Source organism: Macrosteles quadrilineatus, unplaced genomic scaffold, assembly GCF_028750875.1.
Source record: "Macrosteles quadrilineatus isolate MER2022 unplaced genomic scaffold, UCM_ALF_1.0 Scaffold_2__2_contigs__length_208266976, whole genome shotgun sequence".
Lineage (NCBI taxonomy): Eukaryota > Metazoa > Arthropoda > Insecta > Hemiptera > Cicadellidae > Macrosteles > Macrosteles quadrilineatus.
Genome location: NW_026542595.1, coordinates 138,566,897 through 138,592,623, shown reverse-complemented (window position 1 = coordinate 138,592,623; position 25,727 = coordinate 138,566,897). Strand labels below are relative to the sequence as shown.

Sequence of the window (25,727 nt, the reverse complement as noted above, 5' to 3'; positions counted from 1 at the left end):
AAATTTATATGAAACATTTTATTCTTGTTTGTTTATAAATCTATTCCTGATTGTATTACTTAAGGGACACTCTGTAACTGGGTATCTCAACCAATTCATAAAGACTCTGCAAAAATAATAGGAGCCTGAAGAAATGCGAACAATATCAAGCAAACTGCTTAAAATTTTAATTGTTGATCCCAGTATGTTAACCCTTTGAGTATTAAACAACAAGGATATTATGAGTATTCTTTTTTTCATTTGGTTATAAATTCTATTACAAATAGAATAATAAAATCTTGTTTCTCATTAAAAACTCTACAATATACAACTCCTTTAAACCAAACTTTTACGAGTTGTTCAAAGTGAAACTGTGCTTTTAAATCAAGAAACAAGTTGAATCAGTGCTATTCGACATTAACGAATTTAATTTAGAGAAAAGCTCAAAGATGAAAGGGCTAGTTTACAATAGCTGTAGCAAGGACGAAACTTTATGAAATACTCTTGAAATTTGTTACTTTGTTGACAAACTAGTTGCTCAAACTTATAAAGCTTTGTTATAAAATGGGATTAGTCACAATGTAACTATTATTTTAGGAGTAATTTGTAAGCTTTATTACAAAAGCCGATGGTAATGATTATCCTTTTCAATAATTCACCTCTTAGGCAAAATTATTATTTGGTCTTTTATAAGAAATTTAAGTAATGGTTTTCTTACAAATAATAATTACGCTCATTTGGATGACCACAAAAAAACAATGAAAACAAGTAATATATCAAATCAAATCAATATTATTCATACCGTGTATTCAACAAAATATATTAAATGTTGTATACTATTGGTGAAACGATCCGAAACACGAGTATATATCGGAAGCAACAGGTAGTATGATAGAAAAAAATCCTCTAAATTTTCTTGAAATAATATTGTTTTCAACGCATTAAATACCATTCAGATTTTAAAGAAAAAAATAGTAGTTTTCAACAACCAGAAACGGTTGAAACCTCCTGAAATAATACTCAAAACAAACCTTAAACCATTAACCATTACTTAAATTATAAATTAATTTACGTCAAATGTATTCATCACCAAATAATGTTGGCAAGTTCATTTTATTTTTATAAAAAAATACCTTTTCCAATGGGTATAAAACCAATTTTCTATTGAGCACGCTAATATGAACAAGCTAATATGAACAAACGTGTGGAAACCAGCTTGCAAAACAATAAGTTGTCCTTTCTCTGCTGGGCAGTGTGTGGACTTAGGTTATGTTGGTATTGCAAACGTGATTTGATACTAAAACTGTTCCAGTGACATTGAACATATGATACCTCGTAGTACGTCTGTATTTCGGATTCGGAAAATCTTTGGTTATTATTATTAGAACAAAGGACCAAACATGCAATTATTATTTCAACTCGTTAAAATAGAAACTCTTGTTATTAGTTTTTAGCTAAGCTTTTTGAATAATTACTTTAAAATTTTTTTACATTTAGTAAGTGATATTTCAAGTAGCACATCATATGTTACTGGCATAAACAGCATTCATGGTTGACCAATGTAAATATTTGTTTACGACAAATGCCTCACTAGAGCTATTACATTTCATGATGGAAACAAGTTTTACACAAATTGTTTAGGGTGGTAATAAAGTCCGAAGACAGTTAAAAAAATGTGGATGGAGCTACTATACTTGGTACAAAGCTACAGAGCATAAAACTTTATTTTAACTCATATTCAGTGATCCAATAACTCTTCAGGGGGACGGCCCACAAGGAGTTGGAAGAAAATCTTAAATGGAATCATAGGTCAATATGCACATCAAATGAAAGGTCTTTTTTAGTAGAATACAATGCCGTAAAAGGTTGATCCTGCGCAAAATGGCAGCCATTCGAAGATTTCTTGAATCTGCCATTTTGAATCTTTGAATGACTGCCATTTTTTACTCAGGCGTTCTTTTGAGCTTGAATTTTCGGCATTGTAATCTACTAGTGAAGACCTTTAATTTGATGTGCATATCGACCTATGATTACGTTAACAATTTTCTTCCGATTCCTAGGGCTGTGAACCCTGAGGAGTATGCGTATAATAGTTGTCCGTTTGAGTTCAAATTTGCGGCATTATATTCTGCTAGTAAAGACCTTTAATTTGATGTACATGTCAACATATGCTTCTATTTAAGATTTCCTTCTGACTCCTTGCGGGAAGTACCCATGATATTTCTTAAAAAAAAGTAGATTTTTAGGTGTGGTGTTGATGTACCAAATCTTATTGATATATCTGTTGTCGTTTAGAAAACATTTAACTGTCTTCGGACTTCATTACCACCCTCTATAATGGATTTATATAGTATAACTTCTGTTAATAAACACGTTAGAACATCAGTAAAACTACTTTATGACATATAACTCATAATGTAAACAATAGTTCTATAATCGGTTTTTTATCTATTAGATAACCCCTTTTAAAATATAACTTGTAAATAAACATGCTGTGATGAACTGGTTTCTGTTCATAGTAAACGGCAAGTAATGGAAAGTTTTGTGTGAAAAATATGAGTGTCACTAAAAAGGTTGTTAAAAAAATTAGAGCAAGAAATCCTGTAAGTAAAATTTTGTTTGTCTTTGTTGTAGGGAATAGGCATTTCGTAAACTTAAATATGAGGTAGATTTTTCATATTTAAAATCAACACTAGTTTATTTGTATATTAAAAATACATTTAAGATGCACTTGTAGTAAATTGTCTCCATATAATTTTAAAATAACTTAAAATCAATAATGTAAAAATAAACTCCCTCTTTCTGATATATTTCTGTGATATACGTTTATGTAGATACATAATAAAAAAAATTAAAAAAAACACCAAACAGTTTATTTTATCAAAATTATACCGTTTCCCTAAAACAAGGCCCCAAGTAAAAATCAACAAACACTGGAACCATGCCAAGCAAAAAGATATCTGCTTGCAAAAGACATGCTTAACTATTACTTATGATGAATTTTTTTTTTTTTTTTTTTGGATTGAAGAATAATATTCTTAGTATTCTAAAGATTTCACAAGAATATCGTAAACCAACCTTAATCCGTCAAAACATATTTCATACATTCCATAGTTTTAAGAAAAAATGTAAATATTCCTTACCTTTTTAAAGAATATCCCAAACATTCCTTACATTTTAAAAGATTATTATACACATTCTTTACCATCCATATAAATATTCCAAACATTCCTTAAATAAAAAAAATATAAATATTCCTTAGCTTTCAGAAGAATATTCAAAATTTATCTTAGCTTTCAGAAGATGACAGTGATGTCAGCTACGATAAGGGAGACTACGAGAGTGATGATGACAAGAAGAGGGAACCAGAAGAAGAAAGAGTTCCCGCAGACACATTGGGATCTTTGGGGTTGCCTTCGTTCCCAGAATGCATAGTTTCTCGGGAAGATTGGGGTGCTGCAAAGAAGAAGAGGAAAGGACTAGCTTTGAAACATCCTGTGGCTAATGTTACAATAACTTACAAAACTGACGTACCAAAGTGCACGTCTGATGAAGAATGTGTTAAAGTAATACAGGAGCTGCAGAAGAAACATATCTCGGAAGGGATGTCGGACATAGCGTTCAAGTAATGGGTAACTCTTGCAGTTTCTTTTTATATAGTTGGTATTAGTGATTAGACAGGAGATCATAGTATTGACACTAATGTATGAAAGTTGTTGTATGAGTATAGTAGAAATTTATCATTTGCATTTCCAAATGAATCAATAACCAATTACTTTAAATAATAACTAACTAATATACGATCCCATAATATATGATTAAGAACCAAAAACTGAATATTGTAGCCTACAATTAAAATAAGATTGGTGAGAAATGATATATTTATAAACAAATTTAACTGCACATAAAAATGTATAGCCTGAATATTAATTTCACTGTATGAAATTTGAAATTTAATGTGTGTCTGCTCTCAAGAAAAACAGAACAAATATTATTTTTGGTCAAGACGGTTTAAAAAGATTTAGAATAAGTAGATGGAAAAACATCACATTTAAAATTGATCCGTCATACATTGACCTGAACAAGAAAAAATATATTTAATTTTTTACATCCAGTCACAATAAAACGTAATTTAACGTTTAGAAAGTGGGAAAAGCTAGTATTATATCAATAGTAGGCGTGGATACACACAAAAATATAATGCTTGAACACAATAAATAAACATCCCAGGGGTAGCAACAGGGTAATATACAGCCCTTATATCTAAGAGACTAATCTTTTAGTTCAGCTGCAAGCAACACCTGCTAACCTTATCACTTAGTAAATACCCCTTAAGAAATGCTTTACTAGACTTTATAGTGTATACATTGAGCACACCATTTATAAAATGAAATACTATAGTGTGATTTGATACTATACTATTATAAATTAACAAAGTACCTACTGTATTTACTAATCTATTTAAATAATCATAGTTTTTTTCTAGCCACACTTGGGGTACATTCTACTGTTTAAAGCTTACTTATACATAAAACAATTGAACTAAATAATAAATTTTCTGTCTATATTTAATTTTTACTAAAAGATCAAATATGCCAAATTAACCAGAAAGCCCCTTTATTAAAGAAAATCACCAAAACCCCAAAACTATTGTAATAATAATTTTTTAGAAGAAGTTCGATATCTAAATACCCCCGCCGCAGCAAACCTGCAGACTAAGCGAATTTCCATTTGACTGATTGCATTTACACTGAAATGTCTACTTAAAAATATAACATTTATTCCCGATTTAAATATAATTTGTTTAACAAGCACTTAGGTGCTGCATCAGGGAGGGTAAAACTGTTTTTATTTTTGTAAAATGTTAATAGTTAGTAAGAAATAAAAACATTTTCCAAATTTGATCAAAATATGTTCATAAACAAGCAAACTACAACAGTTTACTTATTCTCCATAAGAATAACATGGGAATTTTAAATTTACAATTTTTTGGAATTTTCTCCGTAACCATTAGGCGCATAATAACGCTTCAATATACTAAATTATTTTTTTTTAAGCTCTACAAATTGGGTTTGAAAGAAATTGCTAAATTTTAAGTTTTTTGGGTCAAAATGGGAAAAACCTATTTTTACCCCATAAAACCCGTAAACCCCTGTTCCCATGGTCCGATCATGCTGGATCACGAACTCGTTCTAATAAACGTAGGTTTACACGTTTGTACCAAATTTCATCAAAATCGGATCATTTTTGCTCGAGTTATCGTGCAGACGGACACATATATATTTATATTTAAATATATAAATATATATATATATATGAATTTGAACGGATGGTGTTTTTGGCCTTTAGGGACCTCAAAACGAAAAAAAATCGGTCCCGCGTCCAGGTCTTACCATGAGTACTACGGTAATAGCTTATTCCCTTTATGGGAAATTCGCTAAAATGTGTCATTCTAATAATAAAACTTGATCAGAGAATTTGATTATTTATACGTTTAAAAATTGGTTTGTTGTTTCATGACACAGCCAGTCAAAAAATTACTCGTATAGTTTCACAATTCTAATGTATAATTTCTTATATTGAAAATATTTATTTAATTGTACACTGTTCTCTTTGAATTTGTTGTACAACTTTTTGACACATTTATTCCAGTGTCCCAAAGCCCCAATTTTTTTACCCTAATTTAAAATTGCAATCATCTCAACACTCATTTTTTCCTTATAAATAAAAACCAGTTTTATTAAAATATGCATGTGTAAATTACAGGGGCCATATCAGTTTTTGTTTATTTGGAATTAATCACAACAAATTAGTTTAATGAATCACACTACTTCATTTCATGAGAACAAATTTAATTGTCTACAAGATAAAAGGCTCAATAACGTTATCTATTTAATTTTATATCTTGTGGGCACATTTTAATACCAATTAGACGCAATATTTTACATGATACTCTTGAGCTCACACAATAATCTTAAATAAATATGACTGCAGTTTAGATAGACTATCTTAATGAACCACAAATGTATCGTATTGATAAAACTTGTTTTGTTTTTGAGAGAAAAAATAGTTTCTTATTCATGACTGACACAACTTGAAGAAAATGTAGTTTTATTCAACTTGAAGCCAATTATTATTGGCTGGTGACATAGCTATGGGGAAAGAGTTGACAACATCGTTAAACAAGGACGAGAAACGTTTAGTTGAACACAATGTTTGGAAATTAGCCTTCTCAGATCCAAAACGTCTAGGTTTAGTATCAGAATCAGAAGGCATTGAAATTGAAGAAAGTGAAAGTAGTTCTGAATATGAAGATATTAATTCTTATGATCGATCTAAATTGCCATTTGATATGGGTAAGACTAATTCATAATGTCATGTGGATAATTTAAAATAAAAACTTGGATTGAGATGCCAGGACATAATAGAAATGTGTTTATACAAATCAGTAATATGGTAATTAATATTCAATAGTTTTTACCTTAAATAACAAACAAAAATTGACTCAGCAATGACAATAGGGATACTAACATCTACATGCCAACATGCTTAGTATTAGCTCAAATGAATATTACTATATGTACCGATAGGCCTACCTATTAAAAACAAAATCTCAAAGATATTTCAACAAAAAATTCAGGCCAGGAAATAATGCCATAGCTTTTAGACACCCCTCAATCAATGCATCAGTAGTCATACGTTTGTGCCTCTACTGCCTTAGTACTAAGCCAGGCTTTTCATCTTCATTTTAAATTACTCAGTACCAGGCATAGACTGATCTAACAATACTTAAACATTTCCAGTCAAAGGGAGGCCGTTATCCTGCGTGACGAGAGAAGAGTGGGGGGCAAGACCAGTCGAAAACATCACTCTTAGAACATCTTGGCCGATCATGACCATGGTGTTGGACATGAGTTGTATGAGTGCCAATATAGACAGATGCTACAACAAGGAGGACTGTATACTGAGGGTGAGGGATCTGCAGAGATACTACATGGATGTCATCGGACTGCCTGACATACCTTACAAGTTAGTAGCTTGGTAGATTGAGATTTTTTTGTGGTCTTACAGTTACAATTTTATAATAGCTTCTTGAGTTGTTAGAATAACTATGATGTAGGTTACATACATTGTCGTCTATCTATGCCCTTTTTTACCATTACAAAATAAATTGTTTAGTTTTAAGCAATTAAATCCGAAATTATTGCATCGGATTTCAGTTTATTGACTTTGAATGGTATAAAGTAGTGTTTAATCTATGTATTATGTTTGTTCATGACCAACATGATCACTACCTAAGGAAATTTTTAACAAGACATTTTAAAGCTACTCGCCATATTGGAAAATGGCAGTTAAAAAAAAAGTGGAATTGATATTTTGGCATAGGAAAATAGTTGAAGTTCCCCATTTTGTTTTTTTAGATCTAATAGTTTCTGAAACACCAATTGCAGCACTTCACTCTGTATCTAGTGATATAATAGAACATTTATTTCTTCATTGCAAAAGATCAATGGAACAACACAGATTTGTATTGTAGGAAAATGGTGAACACCTTGAATGCACGATATATTTTTAGCTTCAAGTCAATATTTGTCAGGGTTTGTATAATTCTTAGTGTATAGTTTTGGGCTTTGGCACAAGAGATCTTGTTCAATCCCAACATATCCAAAATGTCTGAGGTTGTTGGACCACTTTTGTATGATAAAAGTAAAATTTGTCATTATATACAAATGCCACTGGCAAACACTAACTGACAAAAATGTAAATTTTTAGTTTCCTAGTAAGCCATGATGGGACTGTGTTTGAGGCAAGAGGGTGGTACGTCCAGCCTTCCCCCACCATTAACAGCTACCCTCTCAATAGAGAAGCTCGAATGGACATTGCCTACATCGGGGATTACAAAGGTAAGTACGGTTTGTCAAATTCTTTTTTGTCTGGAACCAGAGGACAAGATCAGATTCCAGATCCAGACTTGCAAAAACTTTGTACCTTACTAATTGTCTTAGTTATTTTTTCCACAGCAAATATTCAATATAAATGTTTTAAATACCTGTATTTTTGGTTATCCAAATAGTTACGATAGCAACTAGTTTCCGCTCAACATCATCAGGCTACAAGTACATTGTCGCTTCTTTTGAAGGTCGTCACAGTTAACACATATATCTACAAAGCATCGAAACGTTAAAAACACAACATGCATGACTAGATACGACGCAACCAGCGGGAATTTAAACTAATCTTGCGTGTCGTGGTTTAATGTTTCGATGTTTTGTAAATATATGTGTGAACTATGACAACTTTAAGAAGAAACTACAATTTCCTTGTAAAGTCTGACGATGGCTCCAGTGTTGAGCTAAAACTAGTTGCTACAACCATTTGGATTACCAAGTAAAAATACAGGCAATTAAACCACTTATTTTGTACATTGGTAATCCGGAGGCTACCCATAAAAAAATGAGAAAATATTCCTTAAATAACAAGACACACCTTTTCTGCAGTTAAAAAAAATATGATTTAGCCATATTCTGTTAGATTGGAATAGTAGAGAACTGTAGTTCGTACACAGAATACTGATCCTGGAAACTCAGTCTTCTATACAAGAGAAAGGATCGCATGAAGCGAATTACTGTCTCTGTAGAGAATATTTTTCTTATTGTATAAAAGCTATCTTTGTATTGCCTATTGTGGAACTAGTTCTGCAATGCTGTACACAAATGATATAGGTAATTAAACCCACCTATCTGGTTTATTTTCTAGTTAACAGAACCACCTGTTATTGTGTTGTCAAATACAAAATGAAGCTGGATATCCTCTCCATGACAAGTCCCTCCTACCATCCATATACACCACTTAAGTCTAACCATGTTTTGTCCATCTCCACCTTTTTTGATAAAACATAAACAAGTAAAATCAAGCAAAATAACAATTATTGACAATTGTTGTACTGACAATTTTTAGATACCACTTACCCTACCGAAACAACGGGGGCCGTCTTGGAATTGATGACTAAAGGAATTGACATGGGGTTGGTTGATTCCTTTTATGATGCTATGGACCACAGGGATGGAGTCCCAGATGAATTTTGAACAAGATGAACGAAGAACTAGGAGAGTAATAAAGTTGTCAATATTAGTGAAAATATAAGAAAAAATATGGGTAATTTAAAAGAAAGTAGAGCATTTGTTAGTTAAAAATAGCATAAAATAATACAGGGTAAAAGAGTAAACTTACATAAAGGTTTTAGGAATAATTACAATTAAATACTTTTTTAAATGTGTTTTTGGTAGTTAATACCCCTAGTGTTAAAACAAACAAAAAACTGAAATCATAGGTTGCTGTGGGTTTTAAAAAACTACATATCTTTCAAATTTAAACCCCCACTCCTCCCAAACCCGATATTCAAAATGGTGTAACTTTTTACCATAAGTTACGGGGTCAGTTTTGCGTCAAAAGTTAGTTTTTAATTTGGATGTTGAGGTTAGGCCTTTTTGGCTAATCACACCGTCCTACAGGGTGTCTCGTAAGTAATAGAAATGTTCAAATGTAGAAATAGAGTTAATGGGTCAAAATAAAAACATCAAGGATAACATTTTTTCCAAAAATACCCTGTTAGCAAGATATTATCTTTTTTGTATTTTAAATTTATATGAAACATTTTATTCTTGTTTGTTTATAAATCTATTCCTGATTGTATTACTTAAGGGACACTCTGTAACTGGGTATCTCAACCAATTCATAAAGACTCTGCAAAAATAATAGGAGCCTGAAGAAATGCGAACAATATCAAGCAAACTGCTTAAAATTTTAATTGTTGATCCCAGTATGTTAACCCTTTGAGTATTAAACAACAAGGATATTATGAGTATTCTTTTTTTCATTTGGTTATAAATTCTATTACAAATAGAATAATAAAATCTTGTTTCTCATTAAAAACTCTACAATATACAACTCCTTTAAACCAAACTTTTACGAGTTGTTCAAAGTGAAACTGTGCTTTTAAATCAAGAAACAAGTTGAATCAGTGCTATTCGACATTAACGAATTTAATTTAGAGAAAAGCTCAAAGATGAAAGGGCTAGTTTACAATAGCTGTAGCAAGGACGAAACTTTATGAAATACTCTTGAAATTTGTTACTTTGTTGACAAACTAGTTGCTCAAACTTATAAAGCTTTGTTATAAAATGGGATTAGTCACAATGTAACTATTATTTTAGGAGTAATTTGTAAGCTTTATTACAAAAGCCGATGGTAATGATTATCCTTTTCAATAATTCACCTCTTAGGCAAAATTATTATTTGGTCTTTTATAAGAAATTTAAGTAATGGTTTTCTTACAAATAATAATTACGCTCATTTGGATGACCACAAAAAAACAATGAAAACAAGTAATATATCAAATCAAATCAATATTATTCATACCGTGTATTCAACAAAATATATTAAATGTTGTATACTATTGGTGAAACGATCCGAAACACGAGTATATATCGGAAGCAACAGGTAGTATGATAGAAAAAAATCCTCTAAATTTTCTTGAAATAATATTGTTTTCAACGCATTAAATACCATTCAGATTTTAAAGAAATAAACGGTATCAGCATTCTGACACATACTTTCTCCCATAAGTTTGTCAACAACCTTTATCATGTGTAAGTGGTGAGTGTAAATATACGCAAATGGGATTTGTACAATATTGTTCAGAATTTAAAGGACAATAAACATAAAAAAACACACATACAAAACATTTTATCATATCAAACCAATAGGCCAATAGGTAGCATGTTCTATATGACATGCTAAATTTTTATCAAAATCGTTCGGGCAATTTTTGGGAAATCCGATTTTTCTGTTATTTTATTGGGGTTTTATGGGAAAATGACATAATTTACAATAACTTTTGAACCGTAATTTTTACAGAAATGGGATTTGTACCATTTTGTTCAGAATATAAAGGACTATAACATACTAAATTTTTATCAAAATCGTTCGGGCCATTTTTGGGAAAATCATATTTTTCCGTTATTTTATGGGGTTTTATGGGAAAATCCTCATTAAAAATAAAAATTTCTAAAAAATTAAAAAAAAACTATCAAAACTGTAAAGACTATAACAGACTATGTTAAATCAAACTTGGATTTTTTTCTGAAATCCTATTTTCGTTATTTTATAGGGTTTTTATGGGAAAATAACATATTTGACCATAACTTTTAAACCGTAATTTTTACGGATATGGGATTTGTACCATTTTATTCAGAATTTAAACGGCTACAACATACTAAATTTTTATCAAAATCGTTCGGGCCATTTTTGAGAAAATCCGATTTTTCCGGTTTTTTATGGGTTTTTATGGGAAAATCCCCATTAAAAATAAAAATTTCAAAAAAATGAAAAAAACGCCTGGAGATACCATGGATTAGAACCTACATACCAAATTTCATCGAAATCGGACCACAGGTGTGGTCTCTAGCTCTGTACACATCCAGACACACAGACACACACACACACACACACACACACAGACATCACTTCGAAAACCACTTTTTTGGGTCCAGGGGGACCCAAAACGAATATATCCACTCAAAACTCAAACTCGAAAATTTTGACGAAAACAATACTTTCTCCATATACTATGGTATAGGGGGAGAAAGTAAAAAATAGTAGTTTTCAACAACCAGAAACGGTTGAAACCTCCTGAAATAATACTCAAAACAAACCTTAAACCATTAACCATTACTTAAATTATAAATTAATTTACGTCAAATGTATTCATCACCAAATAATGTTGGCAAGTTCATTTTATTTTTATAAAAAAATACCTTTTCCAATGGGTATAAAACCAATTTTCTATTGAGCACGCTAATATGAACAAGCTAATATGAACAAACGTGTGGAAACCAGCTTGCAAAACAATAAGTTGTCCTTTCTCTGCTGGGCAGTGTGTGGACTTAGGTTATGTTGGTATTGCAAACGTGATTTGATACTAAAACTGTTCCAGTGACATTGAACATATGATACCTCGTAGTACGTCTGTATTTCGGATTCGGAAAATCTTTGGTTATTATTATTAGAACAAAGGACCAAACATGCAATTATTATTTCAACTCGTTAAAATAGAAACTCTTGTTATTAGTTTTTAGCTAAGCTTTTTGAATAATTACTTTAAAATTTTTTTACATTTAGTAAGTGATATTTCAAGTAGCACATCATATGTTACTGGCATAAACAGCATTCATGGTTGACCAATGTAAATATTTGTTTACGACAAATGCCTCACTAGAGCTATTACATTTCATGATGGAAACAAGTTTTACACAAATTGTTTAGGGTGGTAATAAAGTCCGAAGACAGTTAAAAAAATGTGGATGGAGCTACTATACTTGGTACAAAGCTACAGAGCATAAAACTTTATTTTAACTCATATTCAGTGATCCAATAACTCTTCAGGGGGACGGCCCACAAGGAGTTGGAAGAAAATCTTAAATGGAATCATAGGTCAATATGCACATCAAATGAAAGGTCTTTTTTAGTAGAATACAATGCCGTAAAAGGTTGATCCTGCGCAAAATGGCAGCCATTCGAAGATTTCTTGAATCTGCCATTTTGAATCTTTGAATGACTGCCATTTTTTACTCAGGCGTTCTTTTGAGCTTGAATTTTCGGCATTGTAATCTACTAGTGAAGACCTTTAATTTGATGTGCATATCGACCTATGATTACGTTAACAATTTTCTTCCGATTCCTAGGGCTGTGAACCCTGAGGAGTATGCGTATAATAGTTGTCCGTTTGAGTTCAAATTTGCGGCATTATATTCTGCTAGTAAAGACCTTTAATTTGATGTACATGTCAACATATGCTTCTATTTAAGATTTCCTTCTGACTCCTTGCGGGAAGTACCCATGATATTTCTTAAAAAAAAGTAGATTTTTAGGTGTGGTGTTGATGTACCAAATCTTATTGATATATCTGTTGTCGTTTAGAAAACATTTAACTGTCTTCGGACTTCATTACCACCCTCTATAATGGATTTATATAGTATAACTTCTGTTAATAAACACGTTAGAACATCAGTAAAACTACTTTATGACATATAACTCATAATGTAAACAATAGTTCTATAATCGGTTTTTTATCTATTAGATAACCCCTTTTAAAATATAACTTGTAAATAAACATGCTGTGATGAACTGGTTTCTGTTCATAGTAAACGGCAAGTAATGGAAAGTTTTGTGTGAAAAATATGAGTGTCACTAAAAAGGTTGTTAAAAAAATTAGAGCAAGAAATCCTGTAAGTAAAATTTTGTTTGTCTTTGTTGTAGGGAATAGGCATTTCGTAAACTTAAATATGAGGTAGATTTTTCATATTTAAAATCAACACTAGTTTATTTGTATATTAAAAATACATTTAAGATGCACTTGTAGTAAATTGTCTCCATATAATTTTAAAATAACTTAAAATCAATAATGTAAAAATAAACTCCCTCTTTCTGATATATTTCTGTGATATACGTTTATGTAGATACATAATAAAAAAAATTAAAAAAAACACCAAACAGTTTATTTTATCAAAATTATACCGTTTCCCTAAAACAAGGCCCCAAGTAAAAATCAACAAACACTGGAACCATGCCAAGCAAAAAGATATCTGCTTGCAAAAGACATGCTTAACTATTACTTATGATGAATTTTTTTTTTTTTTTTTTTGGATTGAAGAATAATATTCTTAGTATTCTAAAGATTTCACAAGAATATCGTAAACCAACCTTAATCCGTCAAAACATATTTCATACATTCCATAGTTTTAAGAAAAAATGTAAATATTCCTTACCTTTTTAAAGAATATCCCAAACATTCCTTACATTTTAAAAGATTATTATACACATTCTTTACCATCCATATAAATATTCCAAACATTCCTTAAATAAAAAAAATATAAATATTCCTTAGCTTTCAGAAGAATATTCAAAATTTATCTTAGCTTTCAGAAGATGACAGTGATGTCAGCTACGATAAGGGAGACTACGAGAGTGATGATGACAAGAAGAGGGAACCAGAAGAAGAAAGAGTTCCCGCAGACACATTGGGATCTTTGGGGTTGCCTTCGTTCCCAGAATGCATAGTTTCTCGGGAAGATTGGGGTGCTGCAAAGAAGAAGAGGAAAGGACTAGCTTTGAAACATCCTGTGGCTAATGTTACAATAACTTACAAAACTGACGTACCAAAGTGCACGTCTGATGAAGAATGTGTTAAAGTAATACAGGAGCTGCAGAAGAAACATATCTCGGAAGGGATGTCGGACATAGCGTTCAAGTAATGGGTAACTCTTGCAGTTTCTTTTTATATAGTTGGTATTAGTGATTAGACAGGAGATCATAGTATTGACACTAATGTATGAAAGTTGTTGTATGAGTATAGTAGAAATTTATCATTTGCATTTCCAAATGAATCAATAACCAATTACTTTAAATAATAACTAACTAATATACGATCCCATAATATATGATTAAGAACCAAAAACTGAATATTGTAGCCTACAATTAAAATAAGATTGGTGAGAAATGATATATTTATAAACAAATTTAACTGCACATAAAAATGTATAGCCTGAATATTAATTTCACTGTATGAAATTTGAAATTTAATGTGTGTCTGCTCTCAAGAAAAACAGAACAAATATTATTTTTGGTCAAGACGGTTTAAAAAGATTTAGAATAAGTAGATGGAAAAACATCACATTTAAAATTGATCCGTCATACATTGACCTGAACAAGAAAAAATATATTTAATTTTTTACATCCAGTCACAATAAAACGTAATTTAACGTTTAGAAAGTGGGAAAAGCTAGTATTATATCAATAGTAGGCGTGGATACACACAAAAATATAATGCTTGAACACAATAAATAAACATCCCAGGGGTAGCAACAGGGTAATATACAGCCCTTATATCTAAGAGACTAATCTTTTAGTTCAGCTGCAAGCAACACCTGCTAACCTTATCACTTAGTAAATACCCCTTAAGAAATGCTTTACTAGACTTTATAGTGTATACATTGAGCACACCATTTATAAAATGAAATACTATAGTGTGATTTGATACTATACTATTATAAATTAACAAAGTACCTACTGTATTTACTAATCTATTTAAATAATCATAGTTTTTTTCTAGCCACACTTGGGGTACATTCTACTGTTTAAAGCTTACTTATACATAAAACAATTGAACTAAATAATAAATTTTCTGTCTATATTTAATTTTTACTAAAAGATCAAATATGCCAAATTAACCAGAAAGCCCCTTTATTAAAGAAAATCACCAAAACCCCAAAACTATTGTAATAATAATTTTTTAGAAGAAGTTCGATATCTAAATACCCCCGCCGCAGCAAACCTGCAGACTAAGCGAATTTCCATTTGACTGATTGCATTTACACTGAAATGTCTACTTAAAAATATAACATTTATTCCCGATTTAAATATAATTTGTTTAACAAGCACTTAGGTGTGCTGCATCAGGGAGGGTAAAACTGTTTTTATTTTTGTAAAATGTTAATAGTTAGTAAGAAATAAAAACATTTTCCAAATTTGATCAAAATATGTTCATAAACAAGCAAACTACAACAGTTTACTTATTCTCCATAAGAATAACATGGGAATTTTAAATTTACAATTTTTTGGAATTTTCTCCGTAACCATTAGGCGCATAATAACGCTTCAATATACTAAATTATTTGTTTTTTTAAGCTCTACAAAATGGTCTGGAAATAAATTGCTAAATTTTATGTTTTTTGGGTCAAAAATGGGAAAAACCTATTTTTACCCCATAAAACCCCCCGTAAACACCCGTTCCCATGGTCCGATCATGCTGGATCGCGAACTCGTTCGAATAAACGTAGGTTTACACGTTTGTACCAAATTTCATCAAAATCGGATCATTTTTGTTCGAGTTATCGTGCTGACGGACACATATATATATATATATATATATATATATATATAAATATATAAATATATATATATATATATGAATTTGAACGGATGGTGTTTTTGGCCTCTAGGGACATCAAAACGAAAAAAAAAATCGGTCCCGCGTCCAGGTCTTACCATGAGTACTACGGTAATAGCTTATTCCCTATATGGGAAATTCGCTAAAACTCAAAAAGTCAATAATGATTTCTCTAAGCTTTATATACATATATATATATATACATAAAAAAAATTAAAACTCCTCGATAAAGTATGAGTTGACATTAGGAGTTTTCGCTTACAAAATTGAAGACATTTTGTTCAAGACAACACTGATACATGTTTTGTCGTATCTTAACAGTTTTCTTATCGGAGCTGACTATAGGGTGTATGAAGGAAGAGGGTGGGAAATCCAACCAGAACCAAAATACCAATATCCTGAGCTTCGTGGTAAGAGGCTAGATATCGCCTTTTTGGGAGACTATAGTGGTAAGTCTCTGTTTATCTGTGTAAGCTTAGGATAAACCTAAGTTCAATAAATTATAAATTTTATGGTTCTATTTACAAAAAAAATTAGGGGTCTTATTCATTGTCCACCTAATGGGGTAAAAATAATAAACATTAAACAGGGACGTCAAGACTGTTAACAAGAGCTTTTTAGGTGTAGAAGGACTTAAATGAAGTAGATAATTCAAACTCATAAATATAACAGAACGGGGGTGGTTAGCCAATAAATGACTGGTAATTCAGATCGTTTTAGGTGATATTACTTTTTTATTCGTCTCTGATTAAATTTAAAAGTGTGTGATCAACACTTATTGATTATTGATTGATCAGCTGTTTATGTTGTTGAATAATTTAATGACCATCAACATTGTTGATCAACTAAAAAAAGACGGTAATAGTGTTGAAAATTTGATCAGCTGTTTATTAATGTTGCATGACTGACAAGCTTATTACTTTGATTTATCAGCTGTTAATATTGTGACACCTAAGATGAATACGTTGCATAGTGGATTATAATTTCATATTTTGTTGATAAAAAAAATGAACAACAATATAAAGGTTATAAACTATTCAAGTACATGTTAAATTTAACGCATACTTATGCAACACACCAAACACGAAAAAGAATGAAAAAGAACAGCTGCTTGAGGAGAAAGAGGTGTGTTTGTATAACTGTGTAAACTCCTCTACAACAAAGAAAACCCTTCAAAACCACTCACAGTTGCTTTCTCTTCATTCTCTGAAACTCTTGTTTACAGACGTCTTCCTCTGTAAGGCTGATTGTGATGAAAAATGGCCGCAAGTAATTGGGAAAAGTAATACCGTGGTGGTAGTAGTCATGTTTGCTAGAAGAAGTAATGCTGTTTGTTTTTTGTGACTGTCAATATCATTCCTTGGTTCTCCTTAGTGCAATATATTTTATGTTCAATTAAGTATCTATGAAAGGTTTTTTTTTATATTTGAGGTTTTTGTAACTTTTTTTACTAGTACGCTGGACACGAGCCCAGGAATGTTTTTTTACATAAGTTCAGGCTAAGGTTGCAACGTTATCAATTGGATAAAAACCATTAGTGATTCGGTGGGATTTGAACTCAGGACGTCAGGGACCGAAGTCCCGCACTCTACCACTAGCTAGCTTCCCAAGGGGTTTTTGTAACCTTAGACATAAGTATTATACAATATAGTCTTGATTGTCGTTTACTCATTGAAGATACAATACAGGTAAAACACATATCTCACAAGATAGGTAGTATATATTTTACAATAATAATATAATATTCTACCTTTGCAATACTTTTCGGCCTGTTTTTCCGCTTATCATCAGACCTTTACCTTGATGCTTTAGACTTTACCTTGACTTATAGGCCGGTTTGAAAGATCTAAATCGATTTCCAGTCTTAATTTTGTTGTAATTACCCTCTTGTGTTTACAGTATAAGCGTAGATGTAACGATAAAAGTGTTGGAAGTCGGACATTCATATTTATAAGGACTATTAGAGTACACCTTTTGAAATGTAGATTTATGATGGTCTTTGTTCATATTTTAGGACATACAAAATTAATTAGCTACATGCATTAAACCATTAACATATACACCACTTTTACAACCAATATTTGTGAGTTTTTCATGCCATTGGCATTCTTTTTTGTACGGTCCAATCCCAAGTTTTGTTACAATTTAACGTGTACCTCTTGTTGGACAGCGTCATTAATTGATTGCCCAACGACAAATGGCCTCTGGATCCATAAGCAATCTCGCAATCGAAACCAATACACTTCAGATTTGATTGCGAGCAGTGCAACCACTCGGTAACCGAGAAAATAAGTATTAATTTTTTTCACAAGCCATACTAAGGTATTTACTTAAGTTAAACTTAAATCGGTTACAGGTAATGAAAACCAAGATATCGCCATGGCTGGATTGGCTATAGACCTAGCTCATTATGGAGTCACTCAGGAATTTTTACTGAAAAGATACCGTCTGATAGAAAGCGATTGTTGTCTGGGAAGTTGTGATTACGAACCTGGCAAGAAAGAAGAGCATCCGGAGTATGCGTTTAGAATAGAAGACTGGTATCCTGAAAATCCTAAAATAGAAGAGAAACCAAAGAGCTTATTTGAAGAGATAGGTGATCGAGAAAACGTCTGGGATGATTATTGATACTTGAAATAGATCAAGATTGTGAATGTAAATGTTTACTATGTAATGTGGTATTGGCAAAATCAAAGTACTTTTTTCAAATTGGTACATCTTCATAAATGACTATTTTAAACTAAATTAACATTGACAAGTTCAAGTGTAGATGAAAAGTGACGATGCAGATGATATTCTACCTGTCAAATATGAGATAACGTGTTTGAAAATATGCTAAAAAAGTATTAATACTTAAAAAGTAAATAAAATAATCTTTGTAAACAAAGGTTTATATTTTTAATAGCCACAATAACGCTGTTACAAGATTAATGACAATATTTATACGTTTACAAAAAAAAAAAAAACCGATTCAAAACTAATGAATATAATTTGGCTGTTTTGAGATATTAAAGTATAATAACTGGTATGTAAGTATGACAAATGTATATAATATTTTGGGTTTAAAATAGATTTATAGTGAAAACTAAATGTACTGATAAAAAAATATATTTATGATTTGAATAGTAAAAATTCAACAGGTTTAGGGTGGATGTACTTTATGTAGCTGTATCCAATGTGCAATGTATATAAAATGGGTTCAATTGCAATCCAAATGCAACAGTTATATAAACACCTGTTTAAATGAGTTGGTTTTGGTTCTTGAATTATTCAATGTTGTTTTTACCATGTGGTGGTCAATGTGGTTTATGATTACCATTAAGTGGTTAAAAAAGAATTCACCAGTATCTGTATTGGAATTAACCCAATGGAAATGAAAATTTAATAACTAAATGACCTAAGCTATTGTCAAAGCCAATACCAATAACTTTACTCAACAACTATAGTTTTATAAACTTAATAAATTTTGATTATAAGTACATTTACTTTTTACCATTAACGTTTTCATAAAAAAACATAATAAGAACGTATTCTGAAGAATAGTTTAATATGGTAATGTGTAATATTTCAAATTATATTAAAGAATGTATGTACTATTTGACCACTCGAATAAAGAAATTCTTATTTATGTTTTAGTACTATTTTAATTTCAATAACACGAATTATATTTTATTACATTTGTTATAGCTTTAGTTCTTTAGCTGCAGGTTTGTGTTTACTTGTATTCACCCCTGTTGAAATATAAGAGTTCATAGGGGGAATACACACCTTCAGCACAAGAACAAATGAAATCAAAAAGTCTTAGGCATAGTTTATTTGTCATTTATCACAATAATTATAGTCTTAAAACTTTCGACCAAACCAAAATTTCTTGTTTTACAAACTGTCAATAAATAAATATAATAACAATTAAAGAACCCAAACTACTTTTTGCCCTAATGTTCAAAACAGTTAAAACCACACATTTTCTGATCTCAAATCGAATATTAGCCTTAGACAACTCACATGATCACTTATGTAATCTAAACTACATCTTACTTTATCTCTATAATTCTTCTGGTGGATTGTTTCAATAACATAGGAAATAACTCTGTTACACCACACTCTACAAAGTTATTGTAATTGATTGCAACCAACAAAGTTATAAATTCATTAAAGGTACTTAACCAAGCTTTAGCTTGTAGATATGTTGTTTAAAATAACGTTTGTAAGAAGAGGCGATGGTCAAGAAGTTCAGTCATAAAAAGTTTTACAAGAGAGTTGAAAAATTAGTTGTCAAACTCTTAGGTAAGTCGAAGAAGTCATGAAATAATTGTACACAGTATTGCCTTGTCACTTTGTGCTTGAACCCTTACTAATCAGTATACGTATTATCCATATTTCATGTACATAAAATAAAATTGAATATGCATATAAAATATCTACCAAAACCCCTAATTCTAAAATTAAAAGTTTCTGTATCTATGATTTCTGTTTTGTTTTATTGTATAAGCTGATTATGTTAAAATATTTATATTATGTTTTAAAGTACAGGTTAAGTGTAAGAAAGGGCCATGTGGCCCTAACTTTGCCTGTATAAATAAATGATTTTTCATTTCATTTCATTAATTCTAATCCATAACTATTTGAGTTTGGGACGATATCCATGTCTAGTACATTGGCTAAATACCTGAAAAGTCTCAGTTCAATCTTTGGTTTTCAAGTTAATGTAGTTTTAATAATTTCTCATTCACAATTTAAGTGGAATTGGTTGTATACTCTACTGATATTGCTACTAAGATTAATTAAAAATGTGTTTCCCACGTAAACAATTAATTTGCCTCTTGTCTCCCCCCTCCAGTATATATAAAACAGCAGTGGCAGCAGTATATAGTTTGCAGTATATATATTATTTTTAATGTACGTTTTTGTAAAGGAATGATTTAATTCCTGGTTCTATAACTATACAACGTTGACAGATAGCATTATATTATATTATATATAATTATATTAGATAGCATTATTGGTAACCCAATGAAAAATGGCATCTTCGGCCAGATTTGAACCAGCACAGCAACCTTCAGATATGAAGGCGAGCACAGTTAACACTCGGTTACCTAGTCAAATATATAATTAAACCTCTGACAGAGCTGTAATTCACAGAGAAGTAGAGTAGTGTAAAAATAAGTGTGATTAAGGTTCTAAATAAATAAATAAAAAAATGTCTTCTTATTAATTCGTTTATAAATTGGGCATGGAGACACACGCATTTAAATAAAACTATTTTATCACTGACCTGCTGAAATGATTGGAACTTTGAACATCGGTGACAATATTCGCTTCAGATCGCTCGTATTATGTGGCAAAGAGTCGCCCAGTTTCAATTTACTAAAGTGATCCAGACTCTCTTTGCAGTTTCTCTCACTTTGTTCAGTAAAGTAAATATTTCTATAAAGATACGAGACTCGCAAGTCTAGTAAAAAATTGAGGTTAGTTTACTTTGGGTTTTTTCATATCTTACATTGTTTAAACAGGGTGATTAAAATAAAATACCTCTCTTCAATATAAAAATTTGTTAAACAAATTTGTTATACATTTTAATCTAGTGGAATTTTGGAACTTGTCCACAGATGTTAAATACAAGTTTTAACATCGTATTTAGAAGTAGAGATTCAATCTAATTTTTTATTTCCCTTCCCTTTTACTGTGATATTAATTTCTTATTGGCACACTAAATTTTATGGTCTAGGAAAAAAGGGTAAAACGTGGTTAATAAAGCCGTTGACTAGTCAATGATAAAACGTTAACTACAAACATAAATAAAATGTAGCTAGTAATTCTAAATTTTAATATTTTAAAACAAATATAATTGTGTTTAAAGGCCAAACAAAGCTGTTGTTATCCACCATAGAAGTAACTCCCCCTTATCCGAGACAGTTTGTCTATGAATGACTGGTGTTTTGAAAACTACTCACTCGGTCCGCTCATTGAAAATAATAAGGTCCCGATCCCGCTCCCCACTTGAACGAAGGTGCGTGTTATTATTGAATAATAACGTATTTCGGCACTAAAAAATCATGGAAAAATTTATTAAATTTTAATTCCTGATATCAAAAACAATATTTTATCCGTACCATTCATTCTTGTGCCCTTGCTTTCCCTGATACGTTCCTCGCACAGACACCAGGACGGGACCAATAGTGGGAAAATATAATTCACTGAGACAACATTTTCTGACAATTTTTCTAGGCCACGAGCAGATGCCTGTGATCCTAGTCCCCCGCCATGAGTGGCACGCTCGCTCCCCCAAGGACTACGTTCTACAGGACCATCCTGTCAAGTGTATCTGTGTGTACTACAGAACTGACATGGCGGAGTGTGTTGATGACAACACGTGTGTGCGTAGAGTAATGGACATGCAGAGAATACATATGGAGGACGATGACGACATTATGTACAAGTAGGTTGACTTGATCACTGAGTCATGTAAAATACCACCGCAGCAGCAAACCTGCAGACTAATGGAATTTAACACAAATATTTCCTTGTGCCAGATTTATTAGACATTTTAACATTAGGTTTAATTAGTTCTGAGGCTTGCTGATGCAAGGGATGCCATAAAATGTGTTTTATATTTAAATGTTTAGTCGGGTGGTATAAAATTTACCAAATCTGATGAAAATCTATAAAAAGTAAACTACATCAGTTCACTTACTCTCCACAAGATTAAAACTAGGATTTTAATATTTTAATTTTTCTCCTTAACCTTTATACGGACAACGACCCTTCAATATAAAACATTGTACAAATATTTGAATTTGAACGGATGGTGTTTTTGGCCTCTAGGGACCTTAAAACGAAAAAGTAAATTGGTCCAAGGTCCAGGTCTTACCAGGAGTACTACGGTAGCTTATTCCCTATATGGGAAATATGCTAAAACTGGGGTTGTAAAAATCAAACCATCAATAGCCTCAATAATAAGAAATTAATTATCTGTCTGTCAATCTTATGCAGCTTAGTTCGGAAGAAAACATAACCATTCAACCACCATAACATACAAATATGATCTTGAAATATCCCTGGAAACAAAAACATTGAACCATGACTTCTCATCCCATTGTAAATTTTGAAGCTCGTTTTTCATGTCTAGTTCATGTACGCCACACTGGGCGCTAGTGTCGACGAAATTTTGTTTCTATTATTTTAGGGTTAATTTCTTGATTTGTGCTTTACTGTTTGGTTAAATAACTAGGGGACAATTTATTGTTTATGATTAGATCTTATTATTTGGTTAAACGAGGTTTTAAATGACTTTATTAACGGGAAACAAATTGTAAACAAAAAACGACCTCTACATAAACCGTACAGAACTAACAATAAAATTGTCTTCAGCTGTTCCATTAGGATGAGAAATCTACTAAGGGAGTATTATTATATGTTTTATCTATGATTGAACGCACCACATGTTTTAATACCCTTTGTTACGTTTACTGTTTCAGCTTCATAATCGGGGGCAACGAGAAGGTGTTTGAAGGACGAGGGTGGTTTCACAGATCATCCACCAAACTACCTTGGGCTCGTTACCATGGCAACAGGATAGACATAGCTTACATAGGCAACTACAACGGCAGTGAGTATAGAAATAGAGTAAACGTAGTGTAGCACCTTTGGTTAGATATAACTAGATATTCTATTTCCATGTTGAAATTCTAGCAAGTTTTAGGTTAAAGATTAACATAGACCTAGTTATGTTGGGCTACCTACAGAATGTGCTGATGTAAATAATTGTCAAATGCGCCGATTGTTTAGCAAAGCTAAACCAATAGGAGAACTCACTGTCAAGATTATTTTATCTCACCTACTCATTCTCAGTAGGTAACAAAAAATAAATGGAGAATATATTATTTTTGACCTAAGTACACTCTTGAGTTGCTTATTTTACTATAATCTTTTGAAATAAAACAATTGCTACAGTTGGTACACATAGATAGGATGTCTACTAAAGTTTTCAAAACTCTCAGTACATCTTGTCTTCAAAACGTGCATTTTTCCATTAGGTTAAAAAAACTTCGTAACTTATGCCTATAGATCAAAAAGGTTAGGACAAGTGCGACTTAATCAAAATGTCGACAAAATTTCTTATTATTAATAATCAAATAGACAAACCACGAAATGGATATGTAAAGAAAATAAAATTTAAATGAGTAAATTTTGATTTTAAATAACAATTTATTAACTAAACCTATTGGTTATCCTCTAATGAAAATATATTTAAAGGAATACTACTTAACTAGTTATTTCTTTTACAGAAAATGACCTGCCTTTTCAAATGCTGGAGCAACAATTGAATTTGGTCATGTTTGGACAAGAAAAGGGCTACATCGTAAAAAACTACACGATGATTGAGGAAACACACAAGTTTCTGTAGAATTTAATGTTGCTCAGCTGGTTGTTAAATCTACATACGTTAATTGTGGAGAAGGAAAGGAACATGATAGTTAGAGTACTTTTGAGGTACAGAACTTTGATAAAAGCCAATTTGGTTTTGCTACTTGCTCGTGGTATACAGGTTCTACTAATGGTCTTAGGCTAGACTCATTGTCTTGTTTTTCAACCAGTACATTTTTGAGTTGTTAATTAAACTAATTACTGGTTGCAAAACTACTTTGAACAGACTTAGAATATTACTGGTAAATGAATTTGACAATCTTGAACATTTTCAGACAGAAACAATATTATTCCCACGAAATCGATGGAATGAAACTACTGTACAATAGACAGGCAAAAACATACAAATTAAATATGTTTCAAATACCGAGTCCTCAAAACTTGTGTTTATTCTCTCCCGTAAGTCTGGTTGGCAAACTAGCACGACGTTTCTTGTTTATTAAATTGTAATTATATTTTCCTTCAATGCAATTTACAAATTAAGAAACAAAATCGGCTGAGAAAACATAATTAAAGCAAGGAGACATTACTAAACATTTATTTTGAGTTTTACATTTATTTGAAATGTGTCAAAGTAACTTGCAGCTGTGATACTTGTACTTGTACTTGTTGTTGTGTGATACTTGTATACTGTGATAGTTGATTAGGAGAGTACAATTACTTAAAAAATGTAATTCCATAGTTTAAAAAAGGTCATTAAACATTAAAATGTAATTACATATCCAGATTATTTTAAGTGACAAAATAAAACAATATGTTGTTTTATTGTTACAATATGTTGGTCTCTTTCCATCCATCCATGGATTTTGCAAATAGCTATCTTAGATTGCTCGTGATAACATAGTATTGTAAAATATAAAACTATGAACTCAACAACAAAATATATTTAATACATTTCACGAGCAATTTAACATGACACATAATTCATTAAAAAGTATTCTAAATTTAATAATATTTTCAGAAAACAGGATTTACATCTCGAAATATTAACAAATAAAATAAAATACGTACATACTTTAATAAACGAGCGTTATTGAAAAACCAACGATCCAAATAATTCTTTGAGTAAGTTTTAATTAGGTCTCTTTCACAAAAATTCAATTTAAAGTTTTAATGAATCAGCGTCCTGGCAATGAAGATGATCAAAGACCAAGTCGAGATGGAGAAGAGGACATTTCTATGGAGAGTTCTGCAGTTTTAAATATGTTTTTTCACTATAATCATCTTAAGTTTTGGACCCCTGATTGCGACGTTACTGAAACTTCTAGGAGTATCTTATTAATGTAGATAGTTTAACTTTGGTACAGTTTAGATT

At 31.2% G+C, this 25,727-nt stretch overlaps 4 protein-coding genes across 5 annotated transcripts; all 4 read left to right on the top strand.

Moving 5' to 3' along the window:
- Positions 1 to 2,483: 2,483 nt before the first annotated feature.
- On the top strand, positions 2,484 to 3,608 carry LOC128984957 (uncharacterized). Its single transcript, XM_054404328.1, has 2 exons — positions 2,484 to 2,582; positions 3,273 to 3,608. Exons 1-2 carry the CDS (start codon positions 2,535 to 2,537, stop codon positions 3,606 to 3,608), a joined length of 384 nt encoding a protein of 127 aa, XP_054260303.1. The 5' UTR covers positions 2,484 to 2,534.
- A 2,370-nt stretch (positions 3,609 to 5,978) lies between these two features.
- LOC128987727 (peptidoglycan recognition protein 1-like) lies at positions 5,979 to 9,218 on the top strand. The gene is made up of 4 exons (XM_054408727.1): positions 5,979 to 6,335; positions 6,783 to 7,008; positions 7,753 to 7,883; positions 8,938 to 9,218. Exons 1-4 carry the CDS (start codon positions 6,134 to 6,136, stop codon positions 9,063 to 9,065), a joined length of 687 nt encoding a protein of 228 aa, XP_054264702.1. The 5' UTR covers positions 5,979 to 6,133; the 3' UTR covers positions 9,066 to 9,218.
- Positions 9,219 to 13,166: 3,948 nt separating this feature from the next.
- Positions 13,167 to 18,866, top strand: LOC128987950 (peptidoglycan recognition protein 1-like). 2 transcript variants are annotated; one of them, XR_008490299.1, is made up of 4 exons: positions 13,167 to 13,265; positions 13,956 to 14,294; positions 16,307 to 16,434; positions 18,342 to 18,866. XR_008490299.1 is itself a non-coding variant. In XM_054409079.1 (4 exons), exons 1-4 carry the CDS (start codon positions 13,218 to 13,220, stop codon positions 18,611 to 18,613), a joined length of 780 nt encoding a protein of 259 aa, XP_054265054.1. In that variant the 5' UTR covers positions 13,167 to 13,217; the 3' UTR covers positions 18,614 to 18,866. The 2 variants fall into 2 exon arrangements, 1 of the variants encoding a protein (XP_054265054.1); XM_054409079.1 differs by having other exon boundaries at positions 13,956 to 14,287.
- A 1,213-nt stretch (positions 18,867 to 20,079) lies between these two features.
- LOC128987487 (peptidoglycan recognition protein-like) lies at positions 20,080 to 24,991 on the top strand. Its single transcript, XM_054408353.1, has 4 exons — positions 20,080 to 20,272; positions 22,214 to 22,424; positions 23,464 to 23,594; positions 24,274 to 24,991. Exons 1-4 carry the CDS (start codon positions 20,206 to 20,208, stop codon positions 24,390 to 24,392), a joined length of 528 nt encoding a protein of 175 aa, XP_054264328.1. The 5' UTR covers positions 20,080 to 20,205; the 3' UTR covers positions 24,393 to 24,991.
- Positions 24,992 to 25,727: the final 736 nt, after the last annotated feature.

Excerpts from the sequence above, each read along its gene's own strand:
- LOC128987950 (XM_054409079.1), top strand. The coding sequence starts at position 13,218 with ATGAGTGTCACTAAAAAGGTTGTTAAAAAAATTAGAGCAAGAAATCCT. Across the intron at positions 13,266-13,955 it reads AAATTAGAGCAAGAAATCCT|CTTTCAGAAGATGACAGTGA; the intron begins GTAAGTAAAATT and ends AATTTATCTTAG. Across the intron at positions 16,435-18,341 it reads CTTTTTGGGAGACTATAGTG|GTAATGAAAACCAAGATATC; the intron begins GTAAGTCTCTGT and ends AATCGGTTACAG.
- LOC128984957 (XM_054404328.1), top strand. The coding sequence starts at position 2,535 with ATGAGTGTCACTAAAAAGGTTGTTAAAAAAATTAGAGCAAGAAATCCT. Across the intron at positions 2,583-3,272 it reads AAATTAGAGCAAGAAATCCT|CTTTCAGAAGATGACAGTGA; the intron begins GTAAGTAAAATT and ends AATTTATCTTAG.
- LOC128987487 (XM_054408353.1), top strand. The coding sequence starts at position 20,206 with ATGGTCAAGAAGTTCAGTCATAAAAAGTTTTACAAGAGAGTTGAAAAA. Across the intron at positions 20,273-22,213 it reads ATTAGTTGTCAAACTCTTAG|GCCACGAGCAGATGCCTGTG; the intron begins GTAAGTCGAAGA and ends CAATTTTTCTAG. Across the intron at positions 22,425-23,463 it reads GATGACGACATTATGTACAA|CTTCATAATCGGGGGCAACG; the intron begins GTAGGTTGACTT and ends TTACTGTTTCAG.
- LOC128987727 (XM_054408727.1), top strand. The coding sequence starts at position 6,134 with ATGGGGAAAGAGTTGACAACATCGTTAAACAAGGACGAGAAACGTTTA. Across the intron at positions 7,009-7,752 it reads CTGCCTGACATACCTTACAA|TTTCCTAGTAAGCCATGATG; the intron begins GTTAGTAGCTTG and ends GTAAATTTTTAG. Across the intron at positions 7,884-8,937 it reads CTACATCGGGGATTACAAAG|ATACCACTTACCCTACCGAA; the intron begins GTAAGTACGGTT and ends GACAATTTTTAG.